This window comes from Lolium perenne, chromosome 2, assembly GCF_019359855.2.
Source record: "Lolium perenne isolate Kyuss_39 chromosome 2, Kyuss_2.0, whole genome shotgun sequence".
In the NCBI taxonomy this organism is placed as follows: Eukaryota; Viridiplantae; Streptophyta; class Magnoliopsida; order Poales; family Poaceae; genus Lolium; species Lolium perenne.
In genome coordinates this window covers 41,464,189-41,481,793 of record NC_067245.2, presented here as the reverse complement: position 1 = coordinate 41,481,793, position 17,605 = coordinate 41,464,189, and the positions used below count along the sequence as shown (strand labels likewise).

Here is a 17,605-nt window from a genome sequence, read left to right as displayed (position 1 = left end):
AGATGAACCACATAGCTACAGCGGAGCCCTCAGCCTCAGGGGTGGATTACTCCCTCCTCATCATGGAGGCAGCGATGGCGGTGAAGATGGCGGTGAAGACGGCGGTGGAGATGGCTCCGGGGGCAATTCCCCGTCTGGCAGGGTGCCGGAACAGAGAGTTCTGTCCCCCGAATTGGAGTTTCGCGATGGCGGCGGCGCCCCTGGAGTCTTTCTGGAGTTTCGTCAATTGGTACTGCGTTTTTAGGTCGAAAGGGCTTTTATAGGCGAAGAGGCGGCGCAGGGGGGCACCTGGGGGCGCCACACCCTAGGCCGGCGCGGCCTAGGCCTGGCCCGCGCCGCCATGTGGTGTGGTGGCCCCCTGGCCCCTCTCCGACTCTTCTTCGGTGTTCTGGATGCTTCCGGGAAAAATAGGAGGTTTGGCGTTGATTTCGTCCAATTCCGAGAATATTGCCCGAACAGCCTTTCTGGAACCAAAAACAGCAGAAAACAGGAACTGGCACTGTGGCATCTTGTTAATAGGTTAGTTCCGGAAAATGCATGAAAATGATATAAAGTGTGAACAAAACATGTTGGTATTGTCATAAAACAAGCATGGAACATCGGAAATTATAGATACGTTGGAGACGTATCATCTGCGCCTTCTCCTTCGCACTCCCCACTTCCCCCACTCGCAGGCGGACATCCCGAAACTGCTACATCCTCTCTGCAATGGCGGCGGCGCTCTAGGTAACTGCTGCCCCCCGATTCGTTTGCTATCCCCCGTCCCCTGTTGCTATTCCTTCGTCCTACTCGAAATCCACCATTTCCCCTTTGGTCTAAACCCTAGGTTCGCTGCAGTTTGCTCTTCCTCGCCGTCTTCGGTGTTTGCCGGCGATATTTCCCCGTTCGGCCGGCGGTTGGAACTCCGGCGCTACTCTGATTCTTCTTCGCGGTGGTTCTAGTTCGTCCCAGACGGGCTGGTCGGCTTCAATTTTTGGTTTGGGAGTCCGTTCCTCTTTTTATTTCTCTGTGAGTGATGGATAAGGATGCTTCGACTGGTGGTGGAGGTTTGTTTTTCGGATTTGTATTTTTACTACCCATAAATTCATGCTTTATTCTTGCGTTGTCAAAAATGAAATATCCATGTTTTTGTTCTGTCTTATGACTGGCCTTTTTTTTTTGTTCTAGGGTTTGCTTTTCTGTAGGCTTTTTTTCTGTGTTATAATTCCCCGTGGTCACCATTTTAGTGTTCTATCTATTTATCTGTGTTTCTGTATAGCACATGTTATGAATTACCTGTCATTTAATTGAACTCACTGTATTAATTATGTTCATTCTTCCTATGTATAATGTTTATTTTCATGTACAGGCTGTTTTTTTAAAAAAGTGAATCATGAAATTAACATTTTGCTGCACATAGGAAGTATAAGTCTGAACATGATTTTTTTTCCTATGTTTCTGACATTGAATTTTTTTTGTTTTTTGTATTTTTTAGGGAAGGTATTTGATCATGTTGATGATTCTGGTGATGCTGTGTTTTCTGGTTTGGGGAATTTATCTTCTAATATGACAGATGATGCTGATGAGTCAGGTTAGGAACATACATATGTGAACCTCACTAACATTTTCTAGTGAACTTCCTTTTCCTGCAATCCATACAAGCTTTCTTGATTACATTTTTACTCTTTTTTTGTGTTATTTGTTTGTGTTATGCAGCTGACAAGACTATAAGAGAATCTCTGGATTTGCTGAACCAGGATTTTGCTGCATATTCTGCTGATAGTTTACCGCGTTTCTTAGATCCCCCAGTATTTGACAGGACTCCTGCTGTTGAGAAGGGTAACATGGGCAGCCCTGTTTTTGATTATACTCCTCTGCTGCAAGTTCTTGAATCTGAAACAGTTGAAGCTACACCTGTAATGGAAGAAACCCAATCTCGATGCAATGGCTGGTACTCAAATAGTTACTCAGGATTATATGGTTGAAGAACAGCTTGCGAAGGAAAAGGAGAGACAAGCTGCTAAATTAGCTCAGCACCAGGAGAAATTGACTACATATTACCAGAAATACCCTGCGAAAGCAAAGTTTGTTAAGGGTAATGCTGTTGTCAATGATGTTCCTCCTAAAGTGAGGAAAGAAAGGGTTGTTTGCAGGAAGATAAAAGAGAATTCACCTCTGGGGAAAGCTGCTGCTGCTGCTGCTGCTGCTGCCCAGCCCAGAGATCCTTTGCAGCAGACATACGCCCCAGGTGCCACTCAAGATGATGTTGCTGCTGACAAGGTTTATTTCTTTTATGTTCTTATTTTGTTTATTCTGTTAAATTCCTTTTTTGTTCACTTTTACATATGTGTACCATTGTGAACTTCTCTATTTTTTTTTAAAAAAATCTGCTGCTTCTGTCCAGGCTACAAATCCTGTGCGGCGCAGCCTAGGTATTCTTTGCTACTGTCCAGTCCACTGTTGCTTCGGAGCAGAGTTTCATCTCTGGAAATCACGTCTGGGTCACCGTAAACGTAAGATTGATGTCGATGAGACATATGTCCCAGATTCCACTTGAAGATGGTGTTCTTTCTTTGGCAAGGTTATTTTTGTTTGTTCATTTTTACATAATTCTTCCACTGTGAACTTCTTTGTTTATTGAATCTGAACTCTTCCCTTTTTATGCATCTCATTTTATGTAGTGCAATGCTAAAAAGAGTCGTACAGAACTGGTTAGCGATGAATCAGACTTTGAAGCTCCTGCCAAGGTTAGTGTAGTGTGAACTTCTGTGTTCATGTTGGTGTGAACTTCCTCTTCTCATTAATTTTTTTGTGGGTTTTAAATGTTTTGTTTTTTTATGCTTTTTTCTATACCAGGGGAAGAAAGTTGGTAGGAAGCCAGGTCCTTCTAAACCTGTTGTTTTGGAAGGTGATTCGAAGAAAGTTCTGAAAAGGCCGACAAAGAAAACCATGGCTAGGAAGAGGAAGGCAGATGAAGATCTTGATGGTGAGAAGACACGTTTTCAGCAAACTATTCGCTGTTCTCTCGGTGAAGTTCGTTCGGCTACAGCAATGTTAAAACAGCAACACAGATTGAAGGTTGAGCAAGCTGGTTTTGGCTGTGTTTTTCAGTGGGTCCTGGAGGGTAACATATCGCGTGTTCTCATGTGTTATTTGATGAAGACTATTGACACTTCTACCATGAAGTTGGCTTGTGGATCTGGCAGAGTTCTAGAGGTTAATAGAGACACTGTTCATCAGGTGTTTGGTTTTCCTATAGGAGGCGATACTCCTATACTGCCTGCAGAATCTGGACACGACGAGTCATTGGCTCTTTTGAAACAAGAGTTTGGGTTCGAAAGCAATGCTAGTATTGAGCCTAAAGATCTGCGTCAATTGTTATCTGATCTTGTTGAAGACCCCGAGAAGGAAGATTTGGCTATTAAGGTCTTCTTTGCCATTCTTTTTAGCAAGCTCATATGTCCTGGTTCAGCTACCCGTGTCGGTAGGGAAGCTGCAATGCTTGTGAACATGGATTATGATAAGATGGCAAAGATGGATTATTGCCAGCTTGTTGTTGATGAGTTGAAACGAGCTGCTACTAAATATCAAGACCCTGATATCCCTCAAATTTGGGTTAGAAGGGTGTGCTGTTATCCCCACTGTTATGTATCTTGACAGCATCTTTCTACCACCACATTCTGTCATGCATACTCAAACTCCTCGCGCAAACTTTCTGCATGAGAAACCTCTGAAGGCTATTTACAAAATGGACATTCAAAAGAATGGTGGACCAGAGTTGATGAAGTACAAGTTTGGCAGAATTGTGGTTAGTTTTTTCAAACTGTAACCCTTTTTTATGTGGCATCTGATCTTCATACTACGTCGCAAGTGAACTTCCTTATGTCTTTTTTTTTAATGTTTATGTGGCATATCAGGTTTACTTTTTATATCCAAGTGAACTTACATAGTTTTGTATATATTTTTTACTTTTTATGTATCATCTGAACTTCATATTTTCTGCTAAGTGAACTCCTTTATTACAATGCAGTGGAAAGGCCGCAACCAAATTGCTTATTCATATCGGTATCGTGTTGAAGATTTAATTGTCAATCTTAATGAGGGCACCCATTGTAGTGAGCCTGATGCTGGTAATGCCAATGAACATCCTGCTGGAGGTCATTGCGAGATTCCAATTTCGCAAATTGCTAATGTCAACACGAAAGACAATCACCAGTCTGCTTCAACTAGTGCTGGGATGCCTTCTGCTGGTGTTATTGATCAGATTGGATCACTGTTGCAGAAAGTTGAGCATCTCTCTCGTACGATTCCGACTACAGCTGATCGTCTGAAACAATTTCAAGGTCGGCTTGCTGATGGTAATTTCCCCAGTGTTGAAGCACTGGATGAGCAGTCAAAGCGTGAAACATCGCTCCTTGATAGCTTGAGGGGGGCTTTGTCTCTAATGCGCACAGGTTTTCTTGATTTTGGTATGAATCAGGACTCTTTGTGCAAGCAGTTTGAGAGCCGTGCAAATGTATCAGGCAATAATAGTGTTGAAAGTAATGTTCAGAAGAATATTTCTTCTTCTGTTGAAGATGTTGATGCAGGACTTGGTCAGTCAGCTGCTGAAGCTGAGGTATAATTAGTCATTCTTGAACTTATGTCCATCCCTTTTTATGTGAACTTCCTTTTTTATCTCTTGTTTTGTGTTATTACACATATGTGAACTTCTGTGTTTTTTCATGTGAACTTCCTTACCTTTTTTTTTTGTTATCCTCTTATTTTTTGCAGGAAGATGCTAGGATTGCTGAGGAAAATGCACCTCAAAATTCAGGAGATGGTGATCATGCACCTGTGAATGATGGGTTTGTTCGTCCGCCAACCCCTCAATGTCCTCCAGCTTTTGCTGGTGATCATGTTGAAGATGCAGTTTTTGAAAAATCACCTCCTTTAGCTGAGGTATTTTTTTTTGTGTTTTGCAATTTATTTTTTTATTTTTTTTATAGTTGGGCTTTTGTTTTGTTTTTTGTTTGTGTATATGAACTACTCCATCTTCTACATCTGAACTTCTGTTTTTTTATTTTTATTTGTTTGGTAGGTAAATGAAAAGTGTGTTGAGAAGGATGGTCTTCCAGATGACAGTGATGACAATTCATCTGTTGATCGTTATTATGTCAAGCATAATTTTCTCCATCCGGCAACCCCTGTAACTCCTCCTTTAGATGAGAGTGATGGTAATTCTGGTGGTGCCTGTGACAAAGTTGCTGATCATTATTCTGAGTTAGACTCTGTTGGAAAGGGGAATTTATTTCCCGAGATAGTTGCACATTCTGATGGAGACAAAGATGCTGAACACCATGTTGAAGATTGTGCAGTTACTGGAAAAGGTTTCTCAATTCCTGAAGATCTTGTAACATGTCAGGATGGAAATGATGCGAAGGATGCTGCCCAACTACCTGGCATTGGTGCAGTTGTTTCCGAAACATGTGCTGAGGCTGCTGATGATGTTGGTGTATTACCAGCTGCTATGGATTGTAAGTCTGTTGTTGCGCATGGTCGTGAGGAAGTAGTTGTTGCTGCTGCACGGGGAGAACTGCCGGGTACTGAAGCCAATATAGAGCGCAGCACTGGTGCTGATGATGATGACAATAATGAGTTTCAGGCTGGAGATAACCATGGACGCGATGCCTCTGATTCGATTGAGCAGTCGAGCTCATTCTTTGAAGAATCAACAGATGACTTGAGCGCTTCTATTGAAGAATCCCCGCAAGACTTAGGCAAGGATATCTGAATGGGGAACATACAGTTCTCCTACCCCACACACCCTCCCCTAATGCTAGCCCACCTTTTTATTCTTTATGTTTACTCCTCATATATCTCTATCTAGAACCTTTTTCCCTTTTTTTTTGGTTTTTTATGGGGGGAGGGGTGTGGTGGGGTGCTTTTGTATATGTATTTTGTTTTTCGCTGTTTGGCATCATGTTCCATGTAAGACACTTTCTAATGCTATGTAATGCGGCATGAGTTCATGTCGTAGTTTTCATTTTCTGCATGTATATGACTAACCGGGGGGGGAGTGATATCGTGTGTGTGTATTTTTTTGATGGTAGCCTTCATTGATGAACTGTGGGTCTTCTGGACATTCCAGTTTCTGCACCACGTTCTTGAATATGTGAACTTCTGGAATATCATCATCTGAACTTCCTTTTTTGTTCTTACATTTTGTCTGTATTTCCTTATTTTTTGCAGACTCCAGTTTATGTTCGACGCCTCCACTGTCTCTTCAACCTATGATGATTAAAATCAAAGAAGTATATGAAAGCATTTGCAAGTTGAGGAAAGATCCCATAAGAAGGTTCTATCTGTTTTTTAGGCTTTTTTCTTTTTCTTTTTTTTTGTTTTTTATTTTTTATTAAATTTTTGTTTTGTCCTCTAATTTTTGTGTTTTTTTCTGCAGTAATAAGACCCTTTTCAGGAATGATCAATGTGATTGCACGATCGGACAAATTGCTGAAGCTTTTAAACCCAACGGTTTTCTTTGTTCTCTAACTGTTTCTGTTGGAACATACTTGCTTGGTCAGAAGTACAAGAATTCTGATAAAATGGTGGTACCATACAATTGTTCTGTAAGTTATTTCTCCGTTCTTTTTATCATTTTTTAGTTTTTTTTTGTTAATGTAGGTGCTTATTTTTTTCCTCCTTTATGTTTTAACCTTCTTTGTGTTTCATTGTCATGTTTGCAGAGGCAGATATTTGAAAGAAATCTGAGTTCTCGGCTTGTTCGTAATATTTTCAGCGTCGATGCTCCGGAACGTTTGGACCACAAGAAAGTGGTACTGACTGTTGTCTTTTTTCTTCTTTTCTATACATCTGAACTTCACTAATTATTGCATGTGGACTTCCTACCTTTTTTTCCCTCCCCTGTTGTACATGTTACTAAAATAACTCAGTAGTAAAGTTAAATGTGATTTCTTATTTGAGGAAATAGTCTACCTTTCATACTTCTAACCTGTCCTTTTTTATTTTTTTCATTTTAATGGCAGATTCTTTTTGGTACCTTTGATCCTCCTGATCCATGTGCACCACACGTTCCTGGTCACTTCTGTGTTGTTGCTTTGAACCTTGAGAAAGAGCGTTTTGAATTGCTTGATTCGTTACGCGATATAAATGATCCAGATGGTAAGAAGCTGTTACATACAATGGCATCTGGTATCAAGAAGTTATGGTCGTTAGCAGGGAATTCAAAGGGTGATCATTTTCATCCAAAATCCATCGACCACTTCAAGCTTCACTATGTTAATTCTCCAAGACAGGCAACTGCGTAAGCGTTTTTTCCCCTTTCTCTTGTTTTGCTCTTTATTCTGTATACATTGACTACAGGTTTTTTTTAACTAATACAATTGTTTTCTTTTATTCTTATTCTTTGTTGTGTGTTTTTTTTTGCAGCCATGATTGCGGGTTCTTCATGCTACAGATCCTCCAGTCTTATGATGGGGAAAGCATGTGCTTGTTCAGTCAAAAAGATATTCTAAACATCGGGATGACCATGTTATATAGCTGGCTGACAGGTGGAGATTTCAATATCGACCTGAAAGATGTTTTAGGTGTTGATCCTGGTATGATTTTTACTTTTTCCGCAAAATATATCGCTGGCTATGCTCTATAACACATGTTTTTTGGACTGCACTGTTTTTGTTTTTCTTTTTGTTTTTTGATTCAGAAGTGAACTTCCTGGTTTTGTATACTTTTCATGCAGGTCCATCTCTTGGTATCGAGGAAGATAATTTCTCACTTTTCGAGACTCAGTCATTCACACCAGAAGTTCAGATTATCCCTGAAGAGAATTTTGATAGTCTTGTAAGCAAGTCAAAGAAGATTATCCAGAGGCTGCATTCCAATACCAGAAAATCTTCTAGGAATAAGGTTCCTGACACTGCAGAGAAGGGGAAGGCTGATGTAGTTTTGCTCGACGACGATGATGATTCTGATGACTTTGTCACTCATCTTGGTAAGAAGCTTACTGCGAAGCCCATTACAAAGGATGTTCGACGCCGTTCTCCGACTAGCAGTGATGATTTTGAAACTCAGAAGCCCAGGCAGTCTAGTGCTAAAAATCTGGTTCTTTCGAATAAAAGGCCTACTAAATTGTCCAATAAGTTCAGGGAAGAAGTCCCAAACTTTGTACCATATGTGTTTCCTCATTTATCCAAGGCCAAGCAGATGATGGAGTTAATTCTAAGCAAGGAGTACATCAAAGCTCATGGAAGGTATGTTTTTCGTTTACTACTTAGTTAGTTTTTTTTGTGGCATATGAACTTCATATACTGTGCTAAGTGAACTTCCCTAGGTCTTTTTGTTTTTTTTTTGTGTTTAGGAGAGTTTCATTTTTTTATATGCTAAGTGAACTTCCCTAGTCTTATATATATATATATTTTCTCTTTTTTAATGTGTGTGCAGTGTCCCCCTGGTGAAGTTCTGCAATGATTTTGATGATCCTGTTTTAGTTGATGCCAAGTACATGTATAAACTGTTTGGCCGCTGTGAAATGTTGGAATCCGACATGATGGATCGTATCATCAATTACTGGAAGGATGATCCAGGGATGAAATATATTTTTGAATCTGGCTCTCGTGTTTTGATGTCACCTCATACTATCCCTGTAGGTTTTTTCAAACATTGAAAATTAATTTTTTCAGATATACCTTTGTATGCATATACTTACTTTGTATAGTTTTCCTTTTTTTTGGTTGTGTTTTTCCTTTTGTGTGTTTGTGCAGTACTTGCTTGATTTTGCGCCATTCAAGCTAAGGGACAGCAATGGTAATCCATTACCGAGACAACCTTTTGATGTGATGTCTGCTGCTAAAATGTTCAAGCGTTATGTTCGGCCTAATGAAAATTTGCTGAAAGCAAAGTTGGTATGCTTTTTAATCTGAACCTCTTCATATTGCTGTAGTGAACTTCCTTTTGTTTTTTTTTGTTTTCACGTGCGTACTTCCTTTTTGTTAATTTTCGGTTGTTGCTGAACAGATCATCATCCCTCATTTCATGCATGATCATCACTCTGTTTATGTTATGAACAAGTACACTGGTACGTTGGACATCCTTGACACTAGGAGGTATACTGGTCTGGCACATACTTCAAGGAGTCGGCACCATGAGGATCGTGTTGAGATTGTACGTGATTTTCTTTTCATCATTTATTTATTTACTTTTTCACTGCTATCATTTTTACTATTTTTATGTGAACTCATTTGTTAATATAATGTGAACTTCCCAGCTTTTTTCTTTTTATGTGTACTACTGCAACCATTCAAACTTTTTTGTTTGTACTGATATGTTTTTACAATATGAACTTCCTAGCTATTTTTTATATTTTATTTAAACTGCTGAAACCATCTGACTGTGTGTGTTAATTTGATATGTTAGTACACTGTGAACTTCCCAGCTTTTTATATGTTTTTTTAAACTGCTGAAACTATCTGTAGTGTGTGTGAACTGATATATCAGTACTATGTGAACTTCCCAGCTTTTTCTTCCTTTTTTGTTTTTAAACTGCTGAAACCATTCACTTTTTGTTTTTTTTGTTTTTGCAGATTAATAGGATGGTGGCCTTGTTAAAACAGGTGTATGGTGTTGCAGAATTTAACAAATATAATGGTAATATACAGTGGGATGTTGTTGCTGACAGGTGTTCATATCCAAAGACTCCGGCACAAGGGGCTAATGAGTGTGGCTTCTATGCTCTAAGAATTTGTGCTACATACGGTGGTGATAAGATTGCTGATAATATAAAAAACCAGGATGTAAGTGTAGTGCTGTGTTTTTTTCGCTGTATAGCTCTTTTGTCTTATTTTTTACTGTTTTTCATATGTTTTTTTTTGCATTCCTGATTGTCTACCAGCGGCGTGTTGAGGATTGGAAAGCTGAGTACATGTATCAGCTCCTATTTCATCCCAAGAATGAAATTCTGGCGGAGCAGTGGCCTAGTATGTTGAAAGATCTCATGCTGCTTATTGGTCTAGGTTCGCAGACAACCCAGCAATCATTGGGATCTGCATGATGATGACCTGATTCAATTTTTTCGCAATTAGTAGTTGATAGGATATTCAACATTTTTATTTTTGTTGTTTTATTGAACTGAACTTCTCATTATGTGATTGAATTCAGGATACAGATGTAATTAGTGAGGATATGTTCTTTTCTTTTTTCAAAACAGCAAGCTGTACAAAATCTGTGCTGTATTTTTTGTTATTAGTGAACTTCTCTGTCATCACAGTGTGAACTTCTTTTTTTTTTGCCAGTTATGTGTGTAAAAGTATTCCCATATCCATTCGTTTTTGTCAATGCAAACTGTACTATTTTTATTCCTGTATATTCAGAAATGATTTTTCATGTAGGAACTTCTGTGAACATAAACTTGCTAATCTTTTTTCATTTATAAGCGAACTTCGTACTCACTCTATGTGAACTTCTTCATAAGCATTCTTATTACATCAACAATACTGAAACACAACCATAATTGTTCTCGGGGTGCTGATACAAAACATAAGGTTCAATAAAGTAAACTGGTACATAATTTTATTTTCATAGTAAGTTTTTCAGACTCAGTTGCTAAGACGTGTCATGAAGCAGCCGAGTTCTCTTGTTCCGTCGTAGAAGCAGAACATGCAGATATCTCCATCTTTTATTTCTGCACCCATGACTACATCTGGCCAATTTGTTGTCATCACTGCATTTCCAGTTGCAACTTTGTTTATCCTTACCCGTGTACCAACCCAGGCATTTGTGTTGGAGGTTATTGGAATTGTTGTTGGCTCCGTTAGATAATTCTTTAGGTGTTCTTCAGTGTATTCCTTATCGAAAGTCTGCACGAAAACACATGAAAGTGAATATCATAGCCATGTTCAGTGTATTCTGTAAGTGAACTTCACAGTTTCTTTTATCTGGACTTCAGTAAACATTTAAATATCGGAAGACTGTAATAAAGTTAGTAATACATGTTGGTTCAGCCAAAACATCATATGTAATACAGGTAGTGTACGAAAATAAAGTTTTGTAAGTTGGCGTTTTTGGTATTACCATTTTGCCTCTCGTGATGTTGTTCGTTGTCTTCCCCATCTTGCATACATAATATGGGATTGTTGGCTTGTAGTCAAGTACTTGCCTTTTGAGATGATCCAGATTTTCCTTGGTCATTTCAACTTCATTTCCGAAGTGACAGTGCTTGTCAAAGATTTCAAATCCATGAATAGTTGGACATGCATAAAAAATAAGCACATTTTTAGTTCCATAAAGTATTTTTTAAAGCATTTCTATCTTTTTTACCTCTTTTACAGGTCTCTTCATCGCTTTTATTTGTCGGCGAGGATGACGTACGATGGACCAGCAGCCATTCCTGTCACAAGATTCCAGCATAAAACATTTTTTGTACTAACAGGACCTCTGTACTTTTTTGAACTGAACTTCCACTTCTAGTCTGCATTTTCTGTTGTCTACATTTTAAACTCCAACTTCTTTTATTATATATTTTTTAAGTTTCCCAATCACAGTATACTAATGTCGGCTGGATACATGTTTGTAGATTTTAAAACCCTCCAACTTATTTATTTTTTGTATATTGTTTTCCATTTCTTTTCACAAGTGAGCTTCTCGGGAGTTCTTAACTGAACTCCTCTTCTTGTTCATTAGTGTCTATTCCCCCCCCCCACCCTCTGCCTAACATGTTTTTATTTGATTTTTTTGATAGATCTATCGTATGCAAACCATTTTTTAAGTAATCTGTAAGGTATTTTATTTTGTTAAATTGTTAGATCTTGTTTTTTATACTAGTCTAGATTCAAAACCACGGCCATGAAGGATGAAAGAGAGGAAGATCCACGGCGATTCAATGAGTAGATGGGATGGGGATGGGTTAGACGCACCTTCTTTTTGTTAGGTAATCCCTTCGCTTTTCTGATGCTGGATTACTTTTCTGTAGATCTTGCTAGACTTCTCTTCTTCTTCTTTTCTCTGTTCTTTGTTCTCCCTTTGCTCTTCCTTCGACTCCTTCTCCGTGGGATGTTTCTTCCGGCGGAACACCAGGCAGTGGTTGAGTTTTGTTTTGCGCCGAGTGGTGGTTTTTAGTGGGTTGGGCGTGGTTTGGTGGGTGGGGGGTGGTTGGTTGGTGTGGAACAGCTTTTTATTTTTTCAGTGTTTTTACTCTATGCGAACGTCTGCACTGTTATCACGTGAACTTCTTTTTGTACTCTTTTTATGCTTTTTTGTTTTGTGCTTGCACGTGAACTCACAACTGGCCCCGGATAAGATCCTTTTTTGTTTGTTATCCCGCAGGATTTTTTTGTTTTTTTGTGGTTATCTCTCGGCTGTTTCTGTTTTGTTTGATTGGATATGTATTGGTTTGTTCCCTGAATTTGTGGATCACGACGTCTGTTGTTACATTTCTGGAACTATAAATACATGTCTTTTTTCCTCTGTGTTTCGGTGCATATCAATCACCGATTCTTCTCCCTTTCTTTTTTCTTTTTCTGTGTGTTTTTTCTCTGTTTCACCGATTGCATGGCAAACCCTCCTTTTTCCCACGAGTACACATTCCCCTGCCATGGCACAACCACTATGAAGGTTTTGTACACAAATGCAGCAGCTAGTGTTGAGGAGTGGATCACCAATGCTGAAGCTTCCCTAGATTCTTCTGCTAGGAAGATTGTTGGTCTTGATGTTGAGTATGATAAACTCAGTGGAACCTATTTCAATCCGAAGAAAGCTGCTGTGATCCAGCTATGTGTTGGCACTGATGTTCTTGTGTACCACATATGCCATGCTGATGAGAGGAGTGAAAAGTTGTATGATTTCTTTTATGGCTATAGGTACACTTTTGCTGGGTTTTGCGTCGCAGAAGACCGCACCATTCTGTCACGGTCAAAGTACTATGTTCATAATGTTAAGGATATCCAGGCAATATGGAGAGATCCGGACATCAGGAAGAGAACTCAAGGTCTGAAGGATGTTGCTGGAGCTATTATAGATCCAATCTATTTTGAGATGAAGGATGGTTTTGGAAGGGCAGAGCACAGGATGTGGGCTGATCCGCCGCCTCTACCGCCTAAGCATTTGGAATATGCTGCAAGGGATGCATATGCCACGTATGAGGTTTTTCGGAGGCTGGATGTGTTTGAGAGGGGCTTCTTCTCCTTATTCAAACATCCCGAGAAGAAGCGTGGCAGGGATTGGTGAAGATTTTAGTTTTGTAGGGACATTTTTATTTTTATTTTTTCTATGATCAGATTGTAATCGTTTACTTTACCTACATTTTTCTTTAGGTTTTATGTTTAAGAGAACTCCTTAGTTGGTTAGATCTGAACTTCGCAGTCATAATTTTCTATTTCACTTTGTGTTTCCCTTCCCTTTTATTCATTTTATAATACAATGAAGATGTCCCTATTTTACTGTTTTTGCAATCCTATATGTTGTCTGTTCATTTTTTTAACAATTCAGTACCTTTCACGTATGAATAGTATGTGAGAACTTCGCAGCTGTTGATATCTGAACTCCCTTTTTTTTTGCATGTGTGTTCCTATTTAATTTTTATACGAACTTTTTTTTCACACCGTCATACATAGTGAACTTCGCGGATAATCGGCTGTGAACTTCCTACTGTTTTTTTTAAATCAACATTTTACGTGAACAACTGCCTAGCAGTTGAATTACCCGGATAAGGTCCTTTTTGTTTCTGTTATCCCGCAGAATTTTTGTTTTCTTGTTATCTCCATCGGCTGTTCTATTTATTTGTTTTGGATATATACTGTTTGTTTCCTGAATTCGTGGATCACGACGTGTTTGTTACATCTCAATCTATAAATACAGGTCTTTTCTTTTTCTGGCTCGGTGCACGTGAATTACCAATTGCTTCTTCTTTCTTTTCTTCTGTCCACCGATTTTGCATGGCAAACGCTCCTTTTTCCCACGAGTACACATTCCCCTGCCATGGCACAACCACTATGAAGGTTCTGTACACGAATTCAGCAGCTAGTGTTGAGGAGTGGATCACCAATGCTGAAGGTTCCCTCGATTCTTCTGCTAGGAAGATTGTTGGTCTTGATGTTGAGTATGACAAACTCAGTGGTACCTATTTCAATCCGAAGAAAGCTGCTGTGATCCAGCTTTGTGTTGGCACCGATGTTCTTGTGTACCACATATGCCATGCTGATGAGAGGAGTGAAAGTTTGGTTGAGTTTCTTCATGGCTTTAGGTACATTTTTGCTGGTTTTTGCACCACAGAAGACTGCAAAGTTCTCTCACGTTCAAATCTCTATGTTCATAATCTGAAGGATATCCAGGAAATATGGAGAGATCCGGACAAAAAGAAGAAACTTCAAGGCCTGAAGGATGTTGCTGGAGCTATTATAGATCCAATCTATTTTGAGATGAAGGATGGTTTTGGAAGGGCAGAGCACAGGATGTGGGCTAATCCGCCGCCTCTACCGCCTAAACATTTGGAATATGCTGCACGGGATGCATATGGAACGTACGAGGTTTATCGAAGGCTGGATTTGTTTGAGAGGGGCTTCTTCTCCTTATTCAAACATCCCGAGAAGAAGCGTGGCAGGGATTGGTGAAGATTTTAGTTTTGTAGGGACATTTTTCTTTTTATTTTTTCTATGATCAGATTGTAATCGTTTACTTTACCTACATTTTTCTTTAGGTTTTATGTTTAAGAGAACTCCTTAGTTGGTTAGATCTGAACTTCGCAGTCATAATTTTCTATTTCACTTTGTGTTTCCCTTCCCTTTTATTCATTTTATAATACAATGAAGATGTCCCTATTTTACTGTTTTTGCAATCCTATATGTTGTTTGTTCATTTTTTTAACAATTCAGTACCTTTCACGTATGAATAGTATGTGAGAACTTCGCAGCTGTTGATATCTGAACTCCCTTTTTTTTTGCATGTGTGTTCCTATTTAATTTTAATACGAACTTTTTTTTCACACCGTCATACATAGTGAACTTCGCGGATAATCGGCTGTGAACTTCCTACTGTTTTTTTTTAAATCAACATTTTACGTGAACAACTGCCTAGCAGTTGAATTACGATATATTTATTCTCACAACATCCTGTGTAGAGGTTTAAAATAAATGATATTTATGAAAATTCCTGTTCTTTACAATTTGGATCAGCAGTAGCATGAACAAATAGTGAACTTCAGCAGTATATTTATTCTACACAATGTAACCAACTACATATTTGTTTTCAGTATGAACTATTCTATTTTTTTTTCCTTTTTTGTGTCTACCTCTTCCTGGTACTCCTTCTTATAGCTGCTGGTGTAGCTTGTGTTTTCTCCTTGTTCTTCTCCTTGCTTCTATCTTCCATTGTGTTGCTATCATTTTCTGTTGACTGCAGGTGTAATAGCTGTTCCTCAAGCTGCCTTCTTGCACAAGTTCTAGAGTTGTGTCCCCTTATCTTATTGCATGTACCACAAGCTTTCACCCCTTTTGGTTTCATTGTCGCACCATCACTTCTTTGTCGTTCAACAATCTGTTGTTGTAGTATCTTTTCCCTGTTGGGGCATGTTGATGCGTAGTGTCCTAGCCTTAGGTTGCACACGCTGCATTTCCTTTGTCCTCCCGTTTTATTTAAGTTTTGCAGTTTGCTCTCCACATCTGGTGTTTTCTGTGTATCTTCTTGCTCAGTGATATCTTCATCCTCATCTTCTTGCTCATATTCTTCATCATCCGTTTCATCTTCGAAGCATTCACCCTCATCTGTGTCCAGTTTTTCCTCTTCATCATTCTCTGGAATGTGCTGGCGAGCAAGCAAGGTTCTTATGCGGACCTTGATATTTGCTGAAGATGCTGTAGGCCCATACACCTTCTTATGTGTTTCCAAGAGTGTTTTAGCCAGCTGCCTTGCCTTGCAGGTTCTGGAATTGTGGCCATTAATTTTATTGCATGTTCCGCATAATCTTGTACCTTTCGGTCTCCCGTATTCATGTAGTTCTGGTTCCGGACGGGCAGGTGCAGGGGGTTTGCATTTTCCATTCTTCCTTGCAGCATCTGTAGTCTTGCTTCCTTTTGTTATTGCAAGTAGTGGAGGCTGTATATCTGCATATGGATCATTGTCCTCAGTCTGAGGAATGTCGTTGTGCTCGCCAGTTTCTCGTGTTGTGTTTTCTTGGTTCGATGACTGCTTATTGTTCTCCATCTCTGCATCCTCATTATTCTCCATCTCTGCATCCTCATTATTCTCCGGCTCTGCATCCTCATTGTCCAGGTTTGTATTGGCATCTCTGAAGGCAGATAATGCTATTTGGAATTTTGCTTCCGAAGTGCATCCCTTGTTTATAATTTTAACTGCTTCACTGTAAAGGATTGTTCGTCTGTATTCAATTGAAGTCCCATCGTCTGTTGTTGTCCTGTAGTCTCTGCGGTTGTAATCAGGGTTTGTCACTGCATCTTTGGTGTATCTCTGGAGTATATACTTGCTTGGTATCTCATCCAGGCGTAGGTGCTCAAAGACAGCTATGACATGGTGGCAGAACAACCCTGTGTGTGCATAAAGTTAACATTAGCTCGGTTAATTTTTTTATTTTTTTTGTGCCAACAATTACTTTTTTATATATGCATATGTAGTGTAATACAACCAAAAGCAATTGCTGAAAGAGGCTTTTTTTTTTACATGTATGTTCCCACAGTTTACATTCGCATTCATAGCGGCCTTCAACTTCATCTGCTAGCACTCTGAACTCATGTCTTGACCAAGCGAATTCTTTACTCTGATTGTAGTGACGCACAAGGTAAATGTTGGGATCATCCTGGGAAGTCTTAATGCGGAAAGCTGTGCTGTGATATTGCCGCTCTCGGAAAACTGAGTACACTGCCCGTGTGTACTTATCCATCACCTGTGCCTCGAAGCCATACCTGGTGACTGTTTTCCTTGTGCCCTGCAATTTTGATTTTTGTCGGTGGAAAAGTCATTTGCTTTTGAACATGAAACATAAGATAACTTTTATATAGATATATGAACCCCAGAACTAAACAGATGTGAACTCCCATAACATGTGCATACTTTTTTTTCTCGAAAACAGATGACACTTTTTTGTGTACAGAAGAACCCCTGACCAAACAGTTGTGAACTTCCATAACATCTGCATAGTCTTTTTTCCTTTTTTTTATGTTCTCATCCTATGTGTTTCCAAATTATTGAAGCATATTTTTTTTCATTAATATTAAAAAGGAAATCGATCACTCACCGTTGATGCATTTGCCTCTGCATTCTCTGCTTCATGCCTTGCCTGTATGCAGTTGTTAACTTGCTTAGCAAAAATGTGGAGGTTGTCTCGTTCAGTGACAAAACCCCTTTTCAGCACAAAGTTCATGCTCTCGCTTCTCTGTGTTGAAGTCATGCGTGCACAGAAAACTTCCTTCCGATGGCTGATATCCACAATTTCCTTTCAGCCCATAAGTTAATCATGACATTTATATCATGCAGATTGTACTCTTCAATCAAAGCCTTCCACGCATCTTCAAACTCAGATGGCATTAGGGGATGGTTCAAAATTGCAGTCAGCTTATCCTTCAAGTCAGGGAATAGTTTATAAAGCTTCTTCAGCGGGTCCTTATGCTTGTTCATTATGTGCCATCTA

At 39.3% G+C, this 17,605-nt stretch overlaps 2 protein-coding genes and 1 long non-coding RNA gene across 3 annotated transcripts; all 3 read left to right on the top strand.

Annotated features, from left to right (window-relative positions):
* Positions 1-803: 803 nt before the first annotated feature.
* Positions 804-1,758, top strand: LOC139835144 (uncharacterized). The gene is made up of 3 exons (XR_011750865.1): positions 804-1,046; positions 1,475-1,570; positions 1,696-1,758. It is a non-coding gene; the product is annotated as an uncharacterized lncRNA (long non-coding RNA).
* Positions 1,759-12,576: 10,818 nt separating this feature from the next.
* On the top strand, positions 12,577-13,194 carry LOC127328398 (uncharacterized). The gene has a single exon (XM_051355000.1). It carries the CDS (start codon positions 12,577-12,579, stop codon positions 13,192-13,194), a length of 618 nt encoding a protein of 205 aa, XP_051210960.1.
* A 764-nt stretch (positions 13,195-13,958) lies between these two features.
* LOC127328397 (uncharacterized) lies at positions 13,959-14,576 on the top strand. Its single transcript, XM_051354999.1, has one exon. It carries the CDS (start codon positions 13,959-13,961, stop codon positions 14,574-14,576), a length of 618 nt encoding a protein of 205 aa, XP_051210959.1.
* The last annotated feature ends 3,029 nt before the right edge of the window (positions 14,577-17,605 follow it).